Source organism: Gavia stellata, chromosome 9 (genome assembly GCF_030936135.1).
Source record: "Gavia stellata isolate bGavSte3 chromosome 9, bGavSte3.hap2, whole genome shotgun sequence".
NCBI classification, from domain to species: domain Eukaryota; kingdom Metazoa; phylum Chordata; class Aves; order Gaviiformes; family Gaviidae; genus Gavia; species Gavia stellata.
The window spans coordinates 27,523,382-27,541,817 of NC_082602.1; the positions used below are offsets into that span (position 1 = coordinate 27,523,382).

The 18,436-nt window shown below is 38.5% G+C and overlaps 1 protein-coding gene across 1 annotated transcript in view; it reads left to right on the plus strand.

Annotated features, from left to right (window-relative positions):
* Window positions 1-2,470: 2,470 nt before the first annotated feature.
* Window positions 2,471-18,436, plus strand: part of SLK (STE20 like kinase) — a 51,330-nt gene continuing 35,364 nt past the window's right edge. The window contains exon 1 of the mRNA XM_059820895.1: window positions 2,471-2,646. Coding sequence (XP_059676878.1) covers window positions 2,497-2,646 — 150 coding nt within the window. The 5' untranslated portion in view covers window positions 2,471-2,496. The remainder of the gene's footprint in view (window positions 2,647-18,436) is intronic.

Here is an 18,436-nt window from a genome sequence, read left to right on the forward strand (position 1 = left end):
TTCTGTGGCAGGACAGTGCCTAGCACAATGTGTTCCTGTACACTATAAATACTATTAGCATCACTAATTACTCAACATACCATGCCAACATATTCTTAAAAGGCTTCTACCCCAGCACGTTTCAGCTAAAAAAAAAACATCGTTAACGCAGGATGCAAAGTTCAGTTCCAGGCTACTTCTATGCCCTTGCTTCTTTCTGAACCATTTTTCTAATCTTCAATACTACAAACACCTGTACTAATAGACAACTCACTTGCTGATATCCCTTCCTTGACTCAGCCCAGCACTTTCTGTTTCTTAAAGACATGCTTCTTTCAAGGAGACTGCAGAGGTTGCCATGTGATCCTCGTAACTGGTGCATCTCAATGCCTCATTATTATTACTGAGTTTACACATGGACTACCCTCCTTAGATAGCAAACTACTGTCATGCTAATAAAATGGTCTAAGGAATGATACACACCAGAGGCTTGATCTTTAGAAGCTTATAACAGAGTTTAAATTAGTGGTAACTGCAGGCACTCAGGTTCATATGAGGATAAGGGATCGCATGATCTTCACTGGTTGTTTGTCTCATTGTCAGATCTCTCTTAGGTCTCACATCATTGCCTTAACTGCAAGATCGACTTCCTGCCTCTCATCACAGCCTAAACTTTGTCTCCAAGATGTCTGCTAATTGCCCCTTATGCAGGCATTGGGAACACCTCTTGCTTTCATGTGAAGAAATACCACACATTTGTTGGCATATAAACAACACAACAATTAAAATACAATCATACTTTAGGCTGATGAAGGAATCACTTGTGGGAAGAGAGGGTTGTGAGATAAGGAAATTCAAGCCTGTCCTACCGATTAAATCTCACAAGATACTGAACATGTGCAGCACATTAACATCACACCCTGCTGTGACAAACCAGTAGCAGGACTAGGAACAGCACTGGACCACAAACAAAAGAGTCTTCCAGCATTCCCTTTTTCTACCAACACCTTCCTCAAAGAATCATACCGAGCTCAAATTCTCCAGGAGGCACCACCTTCCATCACAACGCTTCTGGCACACAAAGAGGGCCTCATACCCCCTTCAGCTCCCACAATCAGACCTGGGAGCAATGTGGGGGGGAGGAAAGAGTCTACCTACGCTGAAAAGAGGAACTGAGGGTACCCAGCCAGCCCTGAAAGGAAGCTGTCCCCCTACCTAGGAAACATCACCCTCTGCCCCAGGACTGGAGAGACCTTCCCTACACAAGAAATAAGAAAGGAGCAGGGTATCCTTCAGGATAAGCACCTCAGCAGAGAGTAAAGGATCCCTTTTCCACGCAGCCCCTCCGATAACAGCTACCAGAGGACGAAAAGTCACTTCCCTCTCCCCCCAACTGCGAGTACGCAGCCTACCCCCAAAGAAAAACAGGAGGAAAGGACGAGAACTCGCTCCCCCCAAACACTGTCACCCAGGCCCTAAGGAAAGGGAGGATGAGGGGGAAGAAGATGCCCGCCTCCATCTTGGGGCCAGACACCAACTTACCCGCCGGAGGCCTCGGCGCGCTCCTATTGGCTCGCGCCGCCGCCGCCGCGTCACGTGGGACGGGAAGCCCCGCCTCTTCCCCACCTTTGTCGGCGACGACTCGCTGGGGGGGTGGGGCTGTTGGCATGGCGCGTGCGCATGAGCTGGAGGAGGCGGTGGCGCGCGTGCGCTCGCGCGGTGGCGGTGGCGGCGGCGGCCGCGGCCGGAGCGCGAGGCGGTTCCGGGAGCGCGGGAAGAGGGGCGGGGGCACGGGGCGCGCGCACGCGCCGGCGGCGGGTGGAGGAGGAGGTGCCGCCCCGCCCCGCAGGAAACGGTGCCGCCCGGGCCCCGCTCTGCGAGAGGGCGGGGGAGCGAGCGGGAGAGAGACCGGGAAGGAAGCGTCGTCTTCCTTCGCGCTGCCACCCCGGGACGCCGCGGGGCCCCGCTCCGTGAGGGCAGCGGCCGGCAGTCAGGAGCGGGGCAGCCTCCTCCCCTCTCCACGTCCGCCCCGTTCTCCGAGGCGGGAGCGCCCTCGGCGGGCAGCGGGGTGACCGCTCCCCCCTGCCCGGCGCGCAGCCGCTGCCCCCTTCCAGCGGGAGCCGTGATCCCTTCGCCGCCCCCTTTCTGCTCAGGCTCCGTCCTCCGCCCCGCCCGCCGCCGCCGAGCCGCCCGTCCCGAGGAGAGAGAGCCCGGCACTTGTTGCTGACGCGATGGTCACCGGCCCGGCCGAGTAGGGAGGACCGCTGCGGCTGGCGTCGAGGGCCCGGCCCCTTTGGGGAGCTCCGACGGATCTCGGGGTGTTGTTTCCCCTCAGCGCCCGGGGGTGACGGCTTCCCAGGCGGCGTGAGGACTTTCCTCGGCCCTCGTGGGGATCGCGCCCGGCGGGACCGCCCGCCCCGGATGGTCACGGCGGGCTGAGGGGGCACCGCCAGACGCCGCCCGCCGCCTCCCTCCGCCTGGTCGCCTGAAGGCTGGCCGCCCTCGGCAGGGGGAAAAATGTCCTTCTTCAACTTTCGTAAGATCTTCAAGCTGGGTGGTGAGAAGAAGAAGAAACAGTACGAGCACGTCAAGAGGGATCTGAACCCTGAGGAGTTCTGGGAAATTATAGGAGAGCTGGGAGATGGTGCTTTCGGTAAAGTGTTCAAGGTAAGGGCAAGCGGGCCACTCAAATCACTTGCAGAATTGCTTGTAGCTAACAAACGACTCGTAGTATTGCTTCTGAGTTCAACGCTGTCTAAAGCTTGCCTGTCTGTAAGCTCTGTCACCTTGGGATACCTGTTGTAAGCATCGAGTTTTCGGAGAACTTCGTTAGGCGGGTAAGCGCTGCGCCCACCTGCCGCCCTGCGAGAAGGGTCGTGTCCCGAGTTCCCGTGGTGTGTCGTTGGAGAGCAGAGCGTGCGATCCAGATGCCCCTTGTTCACAGAAGCTCATGAAACTAAAGATAGAAAAGACCTATTAGGTCATTGTCCCGCCTTCTGCTCCACCCTGCCTGTTGCTGAATCGCTCGCTTCTTCTGTACTTTGTTTTTTTTGACTCATGGACAGCATGGCTTCTGGTCTTACAAAGACTGTAGGTGTGAAGTTCATACTTTTGTTTTTTAAAGTTTCTGTGTGGAAGGAAACCCAGGAACAGTAAAATTTACTTGTGTGCCTCGTGCGTAGTTTCTAGGGCCAAGCTCACGTTGCTTTTAATGGGCATTCTCCTATCTTGTTCTATGGGGAATTGAATTAAATAGTTGTGTTATCTTGACTTCCTTCACGTGGCAGAATTCCTGTGTTGGATCTCCTAATTTCTCTCAGTTGTTTGATCTTTAAGTATACTGGTGCAAGTAGTGTTTCTAAGGGTGCTTATCTAAATTTATCAAGCAAAGTAGAGTACAGTGACATAGGTATAATGCTGCTAGTGTTTGACAAGACTGTCTCTTTCAGACAAATCTTTAGATACTTTTCCTTTTTCTAAAAGGGCATTAATGCTCCACATTTGGTTTAGGGATAGTGTGGAAAAAACATCATGGAGGGTAAGCATGAGAGAATTGGGGAACGGATGTGAATTGAGACTCTGGAGCAGGTTCTTGAGACTAGAAAAAAATAGTATGAGAAAGAAGAGCATTTACAGTGTTTCTGAGAGTTAATTCGCTCAAGAAACAGTTATAGTTAGAGTACTGCATTTGAGAGTTTATGAAATCTGGGTACTCAGGAAACATGTGCTATTTTTGGTAGAAATTATTTTAGATTTTATTGTACTATGGTGTTACCTGTTTGTAAATTTGAGCAAAAGTGCCACAGTTAGTTCAGAATGCTAGGTGGGGTTTTTTCCACCCTAGGAATTTGTGTGAATCTTCTATTTTAAGAGCATCTAGTTTATATTGATGTTGGTGTAATACATAGTCTAGATGGTGGTTCTCATGTCAGTGTGAAAGATTAGAGATTTTTTTGATTAAAATGACTGGGAAATATGTCTGAAGTCGCTATATCATAAAACTTGGTGACTATAAAAACATAATGTCTCTAACGGCATTTGCAGAGTATTAAAGAATTTCTTTAAAATTCATAGTGGCATTTTGATTCCCTTTTCTGTGAATATAATGCTCTGTCCCATAAAGGTGACTGGGGAAGCCTCAAAGATAACAATACTAAACGTGTTCTCCTCCTCCCCCACATGCATTTCCCCTCCCATTCTCAAACCTCTTCTCACCTATTTATCTGTAGGCATGTCTGTATTAGCAATAGTCTGTAGAGGAAGGTGTCTGAGCAAGATAACTGGTAAATTTTGCATTTCAGTGTACTTTCTGTACAAGAAGAGAGGGGTTTTTTTTCCAGTTGGATATGATTTTTCACTCTGAGATTTATTTCTGAATGTGAAATGACAGTGATAACTGTTAAAATTTAATTTTTCAAAATTAAACCCTATTTTAAAAATTGTAGTAGTCAGAATTACACATGCAGTTACACTGGTGAACTGGGTGAATGTAGCACATGTGAAAATTTACAGGTACTAGCATTCCTGGAGAAAAATTCCCACTTCAAAAAAAAAAAAAAGTCTCCTACTGCATGTTTTCAGCAGCATTCATTTTGTTTCCATCTAGTATGAGAACAAGGATTGCACACAGATACTAACTGTACTTGTGTTCTTGCATCTGAGCATGCTTGGCAAGAAACTGTTTTGAAAGCAAGGGTGTGTTAGGTTATTCTTTCTTGGATATGCACCTCAAATGAGAAACTGCAAGAATCGCCATTCAATACCTTCTCAAATTTTGGAATCAAAACTATAAACTAGAATAGGACTGTCAACTTTTGAAGACTTTGTCTTTAAGTAATGTAAGTGTGTGTGGGGGTGGGGTTTTAATTTTTGTGTGGTGGGTTTTTTGTTTTGTTTTGTTTTTCACAAAAAAACCCCCAACATCCTAGTGTCGGTTACATTTGCCTTTGTTTAAGATCCTAGGAGTCAGTCTATGACAGGGTTTTGGCAGACATATGATAAAATGGAATTGCCAGATAAATAAGGCTTTGTATACTTTGGACTTACAATAAAACACAGCATGTAACCAATCTAACCTATGATTTCTCATAGAGAAGTATTTTGTTTAGTTGTGTAACTCATCTTGATGAAGTATCAAATATTTAAATAAAAACTCAAAAGCAACTCTTAAATGATTTTGACAGTATTATGAAGCCTAGCTGATTAAATTATTTACATTACAAAAATGCTATGTCTAGTGATAACTAGTTTTGTATGTGATTCAAACTTGTGTTTTGTTCCCCTTTTTCCCGATGAAGTACAAGGGTCTTGATTATTTTTTTTAATAACTTAGCCAAATTACTAGAAGAGCTTATTTCCTTCAAAGCAGTTTGTTCTGGTTTTCTAAAGCTTTCTTTGCTCTGACAGTTCGTACATTTGTATTCTCTAACTTCTAAGTAATGTTTAAAAATACTCTTGTGATCAGAGGAGCTGTGTAACTGCAGACCACTGATGGCAAAGGTTTATGGTTGTATAGGACTTTTCATTCTAGCTCTTTTCAGCCTCTTCAAAGAGGCCCCTTTTAGGCTGTTTTCTTTTCTTTTTACTCTTTGCTAATGAATAATGGTGTAGTTTTCCATCCTTTTTCAACTTACAGACCCTTGCAGTACTTTAGTATCAGGTGATGGCCCTTATAAAGAGAATTTTGAGGTTGCTGATGATAGACTTTTTTCCAATCTTTTAAAATTGCTTTTCATGGGTTATTTAGAATTACTGAATGGGCTGCCAGGGGTCTGAAAGCGACTGAAGAAGCATAATATTAGCACTGGGGCCTGATTTCAACTTTGAAATTTGGCAGTTAGATCTCCAACTACTCTTTTTTCTTTTTCCTTTTTTTTTTTTAAGAGGAAGAGATTGAGAGATTGAAACTGCTGTTGATTTGATAAGGTTAAGTCCTCTGAAAAATCTTAGGCTCCTAGTGTTAAAGTTAATTGTAATCAGTTTGTTTTTAGAAATGAGTTACATTATTATATCATGTTACTTTATTGTGTGTTATGTTGCCCTATTGTATCAAGTGTCAGTTCAGCACACATAGTAAACATTGCTTTATGGTGAATCAGTATAAGTAAGTATTAAACTGTAGTCATTTTAAATAAGCACGTGAAGATTTTCATCAGCTTTAAGTTGCTTTCTAAATTCCCAGAAGTTAATGTTTAGATGGTGTGAAAACGGATGTTTAAAATGCCTAATGTGTTCTGTGGCTCTTTCTTGAAGTTCCTCATTGAGAATCTTTAGCATACAGATGCACATAACTAATGAAAATTAAGATATCTTCCTAAGTTAAGGGAAGTCCTAAGATTTTTTGAATGAAATAAAGTGCTGGAACTATATTTCAGTAAAATTTGCCAGCCTTTTTTGGTAGTAAGAACATTGTACACTAAATTGCAGAAAGGCATTCTCCTAGTGTTTAGTTTGTGTAATCTCTGAGCCCTTCACTAGAGGATACTCCTCCAATAAATTCATGGCCTCTTGACCATCATTATGATAATCATGGCTACCATCTGTATGAATATACTAATTTTAAGTCTTCTGCGGGAACAGATTCTATAGTGGTAGAATATATGTAGCAGTATACTATATAAGATATAGGGTATCTATATATTGTATATGTATATAGAGAGACTATATTGTGTCTATATATTTTAATAGAAATGGGCAAATTATTGTCAGAGAATGCTTTGTACTTGTCTGGATTTTAATTGCATTCATGCTTCTTAGTTTGATTTGGAATATTCTGCCCATTTATAATATCACATTTATTACCCTGAATCTAAGATGTTGGAAGCATTGCATATATAAGATTCTCATAGGAATTTGGAAAATGAAATATTTGCATTTCATCTAAAGTTATGAAGACAAGTTTTCCAACTCTCAGCAATTAACTGGTGCTTGATTAAAAAGCCTATTCTGCTTTCTATTTAGGTTCAGAGAAGAAATGTTGTGGAAGCTGGTAGCCATAATCATGGTGAACAGCATTACCCAAATGCATTATCTTCTGAAAATTACAACTACATTAAGTATTCATATATACTCTTTTTGCGGTAGTGGCCAATACAAACTCATCTCTGGGTAATGATAGTGAACTTCTGATGACAGTGTTTCTTCAAGTCTGATAAACTAATGCCGTTGCTTCAATTAAGTTAAGCTTTTGTTTCTGTATTAAAACAATCGTACCTGTAATGTACCAATATTACTTACAGCAGAGCTTGTTTTTGCCTTAATGTCTCCTACAGCAGGTAGAAACAAATAGAATTTTTAAATAGTGATTTAATAAGACTGGACCAATTATATCATTTAATGATAGTGCAGCCTTAACTCCTTTTAGTGCTAAAATATGAACTGACAATTGGTGACTGCTTAGAAGTACCTTTGTGTAGCACTAACATCATAACTTACTTTCTAACCCTAGAAAATACCTTAACTAGTCTGACCTGAAAATAAAATCAGGGCAGAGCAAGGAAAATTTGTATTTCCTTGTTTCTGTGGCCTTATAGCACATTGTTCTAAATAATTCCTACAGTTGGATATTGCAACTTGAAGTTATCTTAATGATATTAATGTACCATGCTGCTTGCTAGGGTGGATACCTTTTACATCTGTAACTTAACACTCATTGGAATAGATTTTGACCACTTGATATCTAAGGGGAAGCACTGATAGGCTGCTTTTTGTCTGCTCTTTATCTTTTGACTTAACCTGGTGTCATTAGCTCCACTAGTTGTTTAGAAGAAATTGTTAAGAGCTGTTGGAACTCACAAACATTCCTATATAAAAGATACAGTTCCCTGTGGAAGGATATTGCTTGAGTTCGTCTGAAATCCTGTATGTTTGGTACTAGTTTGAAAATTTCCAGTCAAATACTGTGTTTCGTGAACCCGAAGTTTCACTCTGCCATAAGCTTAGACCTGGAAAGAAAAAGCAGGTGAAAGTGTCCTAAGTTGAATTTTAATACATAAGAATGAATCAGTGCAGAACTTCTGACAATTTTTATTAAAATTGTTCGCTATACTAAATATATTTTGTTCTAATCTATTTTCATTCATAATTGACTATATAAGTTGTCCTCTGATTAAACTGGAGCAGTAAAATAGTGCAGTTGTCCTCAGGAGATCTGAATTCATAATATTCACTTAGATGCCACGTTGCTTTGTTTAGCCATAAAAGCATTAGTAGATAGAGAGAAGAGAGTTGATTTACTCTCAAGAGACTGATGTATAAGATGGCAATGTTCAATTTTAAATATTTAGTCTAAGTAAAATAGAACTAAAACTTTACCTAAAGCTTGCTAAGAACAGTAATTCCTGTAAGAGTAGCACGAGTATTTTAGGTCTGCTGTGTATGGTCTAGATGAAAAAAGATGTGTGACCGTTCACAGAAGAAAAAAGATTTTAGTCTTGCCGATCAGCTTGGTGAGTTGCTCTATAATGTTATCTTTATTTTCACACTATTGCAGTTTTAGCATGTTGAAGATACCAGATAAGGAAAAGGCAGTATCACTGTTTTAAACCATGGGAAATGTGTCAAGGGGAAAGCTTTACAGAGCTCTTTACACCTATTGTCACTCTAGCTAAGTTTTCTGAGGAAATAGGCAGTGCAAGAAAGTCATCCGTAGATTGTAAACTGAGATAGTTTTCTTGTTTTAAATGGCTATTTGCTGAAGGTAATATCTCCTTTCATTTTGTCTGTAGCAGGGAAATATTTTAAAGAAGTAAGAACTACAGCACGTGTTTCGTGTCTCACTTTTTGGACATCTTGAAGTCACTTGGCTTAAGATCAGGATCACAATACTTAACTTATGAGTAATGTATTGTCTGTCTGTTACATTCAGAATTAAAACTGCAGACAAGTTTATGGAGGATAAATATAGAATGCTCATGATCACTCCTTGGTAAGGCAGTCATCTTTTCCAAGGTGTGAGCACAGTTATATAAATTGTTTAAAACTCCTAAGTAAATAGGAAATCATTATTTGATTTTTTTCTATCTATGTTTATAAAAGTTCCTATTTTTTTCATGTCATCTGATATTTCATATTTCTTAGCTAACTATTTGTGTAAGTGCTTGGACTGTTGGTTCCTTGTCTGGAGAGTAAAACTTTGGACTTCAGGCATAAGCTAAATGTGACTGTTTAATGTTGTCAGATAGACTGCAGAATGAAGCTCCTTTAAGCTGTTCTAACTTGGTGAAATAATTCTTCATATCTAAGTCAGATGCAGTCTACCTAATTAAGTAATTCTGTTATAGGAGCTAAAAAATGTTGTGGTACTGGGTTTTTTGTTTGTTTGTTTTTTTAACAGGTTTTGTAGACAAATTGGTTAAATCTTTTGAGCTTAATCTTTGGCAGGGAAGTAGTCCTCCAGTAATACAATCCTCCAAGCAGTAATACGTGCTATTGTTGCAGAGCAGTAGTTCACAAGTTTCTTTTGGTGGTGACTCAAATTCTAGTTTTGACCACCCCATAAAGAATATTGAAGAAATAGTTTGTTGGGTTTGTATTTACAAATGCCACAATCCCCAGTTTGGGATTATTTTTTTTAAGTTGAATGCAGTTATGAATGGGCCTTACATATTTCATGGGCCATGACCCATGTTTTGAGAATCTTGCATGATTTTATAAACATCATTCTCCTTCAGTGACAGTTGTGTCTGTGTAAAACAGGCAGCATGTAATTAAACTCTCTGGTTTGAGATCTTAAATGCATTCCTTGAGACCCTGGTGCCTGAAGTGTCATTTATGAATACTTTTTTGGTCTTTGCTTCTTTGTGCTCCCCCAATAACCTTTAATTATATTCAGATTATACATGGAATTGACGAATTCATATTGTCTCACCTCTTTTGCCTATTGTCTTACTTTACAGTAGCTGCCAAATGACACAAATACAATGCTTGTGCTATCTTTTCACTTGATACTGTTTGGATTGTTCCAGTTTTCAATGTTTAGTGATAGAAAAGCCATGAAATTTGCAGTTAGAAAACAAAACAGACTGGATTAATAGCACAGAGTAAAAAAATGAATGGTGTTTTATAATTTTTCTCCAAACCCATGTAAAATACATATTGTAACTCCCTCTAATTAATTTTTAATGGCTTTATAACATGATTACAGGATGGAATGCTTGAAAGAAATTTTAACTGTCTCAGATATGTCATGTGGAAACACATTTTTTCCACTCAGAAATGGGAAAGAATCTTTTTAGAGAGAAAGAAGACCTAGTAGTTGCAGAATATGTTTGAAGGATGTCAGGCAATAAAAATTGCGTAAATAATATTCAGTATAAGCTAGTAGGCTACTTCAAACCACTTCGCAATGGTATTCATACTTCAACAAAATATTAAGGCTTTCCTGTGAATGTTAATTTTCCATTGGCATTTCAAATTTTCTGTTGAATATGCTCTACATTCATGATACAAACCAACTAAAGTACATGCAGCAGAAGACCTCCCTAAAGCAAAAAATTCACAATAAAATAGTAGTGGAAGATTATTCGTATATTTTATGCACCTACCTAAACTATCATATTTGGTTTTAGGAGGACATACTGTTTCTTAAAGCAGTTCTAAGTGTATGTAAAACTAAGTTACAGAATCACTGAGGTTGGAAAAGACATGCAAGATCATCAAGTCCAAGATTTTTCTTGCTTATTTTTACTCTTCTGGATTAAGACTGGTTTGCAGTATTCTGTGGGATTGCATGTGTTTATACAGAGAGGTTAATGTAAAACAGCTAAGCATGAATGGTGATTTGGAAGCTAAGAGAAAGACACAACCTTTTTCACCTTTACGTAGCCGTGTTTATATTTTCGAGCCATTTTCTATTTAGTTAATGACGTGTAGCCTAGAGCAAGAAATTGCTCAAGCATAGATTCATGCTTGAATCAAGTTCTACCCAAAATCTGGCTTTAAGAAGCTTCTGATTACCTGAAGCATGCTATTCTGTGATACGATTTTTAATTTTTACTGGTTTTTCTATGGAGAGGAATATGAAGAAGTGAAAAAGTAGGATCGTACTACAAGAGGCAAAGCAATTTATTGATTAGGGTTTAAAATTTGCTAAATCTCTCCATACTACAGAGGAGTAAGTGACTGTTACCTTGAAGTGTCAATCTTAAAAATTAGTCTGTTGGTTGTTGTTTTAGAAAATCTGAAACTGAAGGAGGCCATGACGAATAAAGGGACTTAAGAAAAAGTTTTTTCTGAAAATAATAAAGTTGCATTAATGCAGTTATTCAAAATTAGTGGGTGAGCAGAGAGTGGAAGGGCAACTATACAGTCTGCTGAAGTTTTTGGGGGAACCATTACCCTAGAACTTAAGTTGTACCTATATCAAAGTAGTTGTCCGTAGTATGAAAGCAATGGTGAATCCCCATGCTAAGGCAGAATCGTTTTTGAATCCATCTAGCTTGATAATGAATTGGAGAAGACTGTCCCTTTACTTTCTTCATATCTCATTGAACAGCATTTTAGATCTGTCTGAGACTTTCTTGTTTAAGGAGGACTTTAAGGAACTGGGTTTTGTCTCTAGAAATCTTTAGACATAACCATGAGTCAGAAAACAGTGTTCTGAGGGAAGTTATTGTAACTTTGTTAATGATACAGTAATAACTTGGCAAGACTTTTTGTGCTGAAATTTATTCCTTCTTTGTCTTGTAGGTAAGGCTTCTCCTGACACAGATTTGTGCTATAAAACAAAAGCTTTTCTCTAGCACATGTCTAGATTTCTCATTATAGAAGATGACTTTCCACTTGTATTTCGAAGCAGTACTTTACCAGGAAAAGAGTTAACACTTTGTAATCAGAAGGCAATAAAACCTTAATGGACAGATGTAAGTTGAGTGCTTCAGCAAGAATTAGCATCTTGCAGTAAAACCTCATCTCCTTCACAGCCTTTGTCTCAATCAGGCTTTATTCAATTCATTTGCTGCCTTTTTTTATTTTGTAAAATTCAGTCATGTTCCTGCCCCACCTTCGGCTTTTCCTGTTTGAATTGAAGAGGCCCAACCTTTTCAGTCTGCTTTTTATAAGACAACTGCTTGACCCTTTAATGGTTTTAATTGTCCTTCTCTCATTCTCTTACTTGCTCAACTTCAGCGGATGCCACAAATCTTTCAGTTTGCCATTCAGGCAAACTGTTCTGTCTTTCAGTGCTGGATAGCCATGGGTCAGAACCGTAGGTCTGTGCAACTACATTCCACTGTGAAAGCTGTGAACTGTGAACATTGCTGGGAGATATGGTCAGAAGAGTTTGAACAGGAGTTACCCCAAAATGAACTCAAATCATTCCAGGAATGTGGAGAAATGGGTACTCTTAGAGTTAAGCCAAGCTTGGTTTTCACCCTTTCCAACTAGTTTTTACTACGAGTGAAGATGCACTAACTGAGTTTATAAGTAACCTGAAAGAAGGAGGCACTGTCTGCTGTTTTTCATCTCTCTGGGGTGGAAAGTCTGAAAGCTTAAGGTTCGCCATATAAACAAGAATACTGTCAAGTGTTTCCAATTGATTGACAGGCATAGCTAGGGTACCTGAAAATGCCTCATTTGCTTTTGGCTGTAGCAAGAACTTTAAGCTGTCTCTTAGTAGTGAACTTAGATGCTCTGATTAGCTCAATAACCCTAGAAGTTGTTTGTTAATTTAGTGTGTTACACTTAAATAAAAACAAATAAAAACCCACACACCTACCCTAGCATTTAAAAGTGAAATATAAACATGAGCTAGTGTACAGACTTGTTAACTCTATTTGTGATGTCCATTTCAACGTTTATTGATGCTGTTGTAACTTATTACTCTTTAGTGGCCCGTCATGAGACCTTACCTTTGAGCTAGTGCAATATGAAGAAGATTCTTTTGAATTTCTGAAAAGCACTAAACCAGTATGGAACTGTGACACTAAGTGAAACAGTCAATAACACATCTTCTCAAAGTGGTGCATTTCAATACCTTCAGTAAGTACAGAAGAGACTTCTGAATAATGAGTGTCTGGGTCTTGACCATGACTGTTTTCCACAACAGTTTCCGATGATGCAAGTCAATGCAGCCAGAGTTGTGGCAGTGTATTCCCGTTCCCACCTCCTTCCTTGTGACAGGTCTGGTGCTTGCCAACCCTTTGATGATCTGTTTCAAGGAACTAAACCACACAAAAGCTGATTGTGCATGTAATCTTCTTGGCTCCCGGACTAGCTCACGGGAGGGCCAGACAAGTGACAGTGCTCATATAAGGGAAAAATGACAAGACAGTGTCAGCACTGGCTTAAATAGCTATAACAGGGAAGCATTAAGGTGGCATATCAATATTCTGAAGTTGTTAAGGTATGTCAGATGAATGCTTTTTGTCAGGACAAAAGAAAAAATAGACGTACTTCTGTTGTATAAATCATCTGCTGTTAGCAACAGTACTGATAAAAAGGCAGTTTTGCTAAATGCTGCTGTTGGTATTGTTACCAGCTGGTAGTTCTGTCCCTTTGCGTCACTGACATCCATGCTAGAAGAATTTTGTTGTGTAGATATATCTTTAACTGGAAATTTACTAAAAGACTATGTTCCCAGTTTTGTTTCAGGTGGTGATTCTTTTCTCTATGTCAGGTATGCTACATAACTGCTAGAAAAGAATGAAAATTTTATAAGACTTCTTATTTGGAACTAAATTTACCTGTATGAGGAAAGTACAGAAACTGAATTGAATTACGGAGTGAGCAGAGTGTTTTGAAGCAAGAAACAGCTTTGATGATTTTCCAAAAGGAATGGAATTCTGCATTCCCTCTCACTGTACAAATACACAATAAAAGGTAGCCCTCTGCTTCAAAAAGTCTTCAGCCTAATAAAAGAGTAAAAAAAAATAAACATGAGAGAAAAGGAGGACTAGGAGAAAGGGGGAATTCTTGTCCAAAAGAAAACTACTTCATCTCTAACAGCTATGCTGGTGCATCCTCACTGCTGTCAGTTCTTGGGGACATGGGCAAAATAAAGCTTTCATAATTCCATTAAAAGTAACATTGCTACACTATTAAGAGACAAGAACAGTGCTTCCTCTTGAATGTCCTGTGTGTTTAACTTTATCATGATACTCAGCAGTTCTGTTGGAGGAAGAACATTGTTCCTACATTGCATGAAAATCTACCGATAGAAGCTCACAAGTTCATTAGTTGCAAAAGTCTGAGTAAAGCAACTGTTTTCCCTTTGCGTATTTTGTCCATCAAGCTCTGCAAAGAGAGTTGAAGTATTTTATCTTGATTTGTTTATCTGGATTTGTTTTTAATAATTTTATCAAGTAATGCAATTATTCTTATGGCCGTTTGTACTTATCACTAGCATATTAGGTAAATTCTGAATGAATTACACTAATCAGTAAAATGGCAAGCACAAGTGCAAAAAATATATCAGAATTTGAAAAAGATGATCATCAGCATGCTTCTAAATTAAAATTTCTTTTGAAATCAGCTGATAAATAATAGGATTGGTATTCATATAGTTTCTCAGATTAGTCAGTTTTCTTAATTGTTTAGTTGTTTAAATTCACCAATTAAAAAACCCCAACCAAACAAAACCAACAAACCAAACAGTTCATTTGAAAGGCAACATCAGAAGCAACATGTTCCACTACTGTGCTGAATATGAATGAAGTTTACTTACAGAACCCGAGATGCTATTTTTGTGGCATTTGAATAGCCAATTTTCAAGGAATACCAAATGTTTATTCAGATGGCTCTTCCTCATCTCTTGAGATGTCATACTTGCGGCACAAAGATAGCTAGGTCATTATAAACTGTATGTGAGGCAGCCTTCTAACTTGCATGTCAGAAGATTTCACTTAAGATTTCACTTTGGTTTTGTGAGATGGTATGTAGCTTTAGGGTCATTACTTAAGACTCACAAGAAAACTACTGGCAAGTCACAGATTGTATGAGCATTACATAGCATACATCATCATAGTTAATTTTGTAATTAATAAAGTTCACTGAAGAACTGACTTGAAAAGAACTTGTTTACATTAAAGAGAGCTGAAGGACACTGGCTTAACTGTATTGATTTCTTTTTTTTGTTGTTGCTGTCTTTGCAGTTGGTTTCTGTTAGATTGTTTTAAAGATATGTACATAAGGAAGCAATAACTTCCCTCTAGAATTCTAAATTTCCCATTCTTTTTAAAATATATCAATACCATAAAAAGAATATAATTGGTTTCTATAACAATTTTACTCTTAAGAACAGGGATGATGTTGTACAGCTTTTATGCAAGCTGTCAAAAGCAACGCTACTTCCTTTTTTTGTTACTTCAGAAATAGAGGAAGTTTCATCTCAACAGACTAGAGCACACAAGGAGCAAGAGAATATATGCTTTGATAGTTTTGCAAGAGCTGTTGCCAGTTTTAATGTGGTATTAATGTAGTCAGATTTCATTTCCCACTGTTACAACTGTGTCTTTTTGTAAAATACTGAATCTTAAGCTGCCTATATAGTGTATATTTTTCCCTTAAAATATTAAGTATACTTTATTTATTGTTCATTTTAACAGGACAAAGAATGAAATGGGGTGATAATGCTTCATCTTGTTTCATTTAATCTTTCCCCTCTGGCTATTTAGCTGTGCTCATTGCAAGTCTTGAATATGGTTTGTATTGCAGTATCAAATTATACAGAACCTTTTCCCAAACTGCCCATATTTTTGAGCTGGTAAGATGTATACACTTTAAATGACAGTTAAGTTACATCTGTTACATCCCATAATCTTCTACAATAAATACATAAAATAAATTGTCTTAGTACAGCTCTTTAACTGCCCTCCTTCTGCTATATGAGATGTAGGGCTTTTAATAATATTCTTTACTTTTTGACAGTGAGGTTTTTTAACTTAATGACTGTGCCACATTTCATTTCTATGACTATGTAGTTTCCCTAGTAACGTGTCAGAAGGCCTTTGTTGAAGTGTTCCTAAAGTCCAAAGAAATTGTCATTTTTCTTTCTTTATTATTTTGTTGACTTGTTCAATTCCAGTTTTGAAAGACAGAATTTTCTGTGCTCAAGTCAGATGTGCTTTTTTTTGTTGTTTTGTTATACATGAGTAGCTGTGCTGGGTCAGCAAACAGCTGTAGCCATCTTACATTTGATCTGGTTAAAGACTCTGGGCAGAGGAGATCCCAATTTTGTTTTGTAACCTAACTCGGAGGAAAAGGGTAAGGAGGAACTGTGGATTGACCTAGCCACTTCATTTAAAAAAAAAAAACAAAAAAAAAACACCACCAAAAGAGTATTCTAGGTTGATAGTGTACATCTGTGAACGTACACTATGTAGTCTGTAAAGTGCTAGTAAACAAAATGACTTAGTGCTACATGAAGCCAAAACACTCTGTGGTGTATCTCTTTGCAGAAAGCTACAGAGTTACCTTTTACAACTCCAAATGTCTCCCTGTGAAAAGATGTTAGGAGTAACACTGGCTCTCTGAGCTGAAGTGAACTAAAGCATTGTTACAGATGTTAAATGACTAGAAACAAGATTATAACATAGAATCCTCCCAGGTAAAGGAATTGGAGGTTTCTTAAGTCCTGTGTTCAAACAAGTCATAAAATTGTCAAGAGCAAATAATAAAATTCTTAACTCTAAACCTGGCAGCATGATAATGTTCTGAAAAAACAACAGTATGGAGACAGCTTCAACTCTGGCTTGTTGGTTGTCTTAAGAGTAATTCTAGTGCACAGCTAGAATGAGCAATTGTTGTTTGATTAAAAATTATTTCTTGATATCATTGTTTCTTGGCAGCATTGTTAATTTATGTCATCTGGAATAAAGGTATGTTTATTGCTGGAATAAAGACTTTAATTTTAACCTGTAGTGACTAAAATAAACTTGTAAATTAATAAGCAGAAAGCATTATGGTTTTTTTTTTCTAATGACAAAAGACTGAATTAAAAACTGTAGGATATCTGTAATCCAAGATGAAGATACAACTTCCCAGGAAAGATAGTAGCCTGTAGTCAGTAGATAGATGAAGTGTAAGTCAGTTTGGGGCTGACATTTTCTGGTGCTGGATAAAATGGAGCAAACCTCTGCTGGCAACTGTTAGTGTCTTCTGCAGATGAAAGATCCTGGCAAAGCAGCTTAGCACTGCAGGGATAAATCTTAATTTGTCACATGTCCCCCTTCTCAAGTATAGGAGTTGATTGTAATGCACAATTGTGTATTTTAATGTTGGTTTTGAAAGTAGTATGTACAGTTGTCATAACTGAATTTAGGAAAAAAACACCAGCCCTGTGCACTTATACCTCCGACACCACTTAATGCTTTAATTACAGATGTTTTCCCAATATTGTCAGCTGTTATGCAACAAGAGAAGGGAAAATAATAATGTGTTATTATAAAACAGCATAGCATATTTTGGAGATTTTCTTGCCAATGTTTAGCAATTTTTATTTTAATTTTATCCTGTTTTTTTAAATGGATTTGCTTAAATAACAAGAACGCTGCTAAAATCTGATATGATCTCCTCTGTTACGTTTCCTCTAAAGGACTGTTTCAGTTATTTTGCACATATTTGCCAGTTCAGCCCTGGTACTTTTCAAATATGCATATAAATATTTCTTCTGATTTCAGTGACACAATGCATGAATCAGGGTGGGAACTCTGCTTAGCTAGTATGCAAAATACCACAAAATTAATGAAAATACATAAAGGGAATCATGAGGTTAAACATGAAAATTATATTCCATACCACTCCCAAAAATAACTTGTGGAATCCTCAGAAACCAACTATGGAGGAAGCAGAAGATCCACAGTAAGTACAAAGTACAAGGATAATGTTAAAAGAGTGAAGTTGTCATGGAAACCACTCCAAAACTAGTATAGCCACAAAGGCAGCACCAGACCACAGTATCATAAAGATGTACTTCAGTAGTCTGGGTTGAACCCTGGGCTCCACTTTGTTAGTAATACTATTTGCTTGTAGGAAATACAGACACTTTCATCTACACATCTACTTCAGTTTTTTTTTTCCCCTGACATTAAACATTTCTTAAGTGGAAGAAACTGTATACTAGGTAATTATGATACATGGTGCGGGCAGGGAAAAATTTTGGCTGATCAGATGTAGTTTGAGGGTGTATCATCTTCCTTGGTAGATACTATCGTTATCTTCTGAGTAGTTCTTTTGTAACAGTCATTTCAACAGGTTTTAGCAGCTATAACTGAAGTTAGCTGGTTTTTAATTCCTTGGACCAACCATAAGTATAATTAAACAAAAAATGAAAGTTTTCTATAGTTTTTTTTTTATTACTACGACATTTTCAAACATTGTGCGATGAAGACTGGTGCAAAATAACATAGCTTCTTTGAAATGACTAGTTCATCTTAATTTCCAGAAATATGTGGAGGTTACCATCTAATTCATTGGCCTAACTTGTGATTTATTGTAAAAAATGTGGTTTAATATTGCAGAG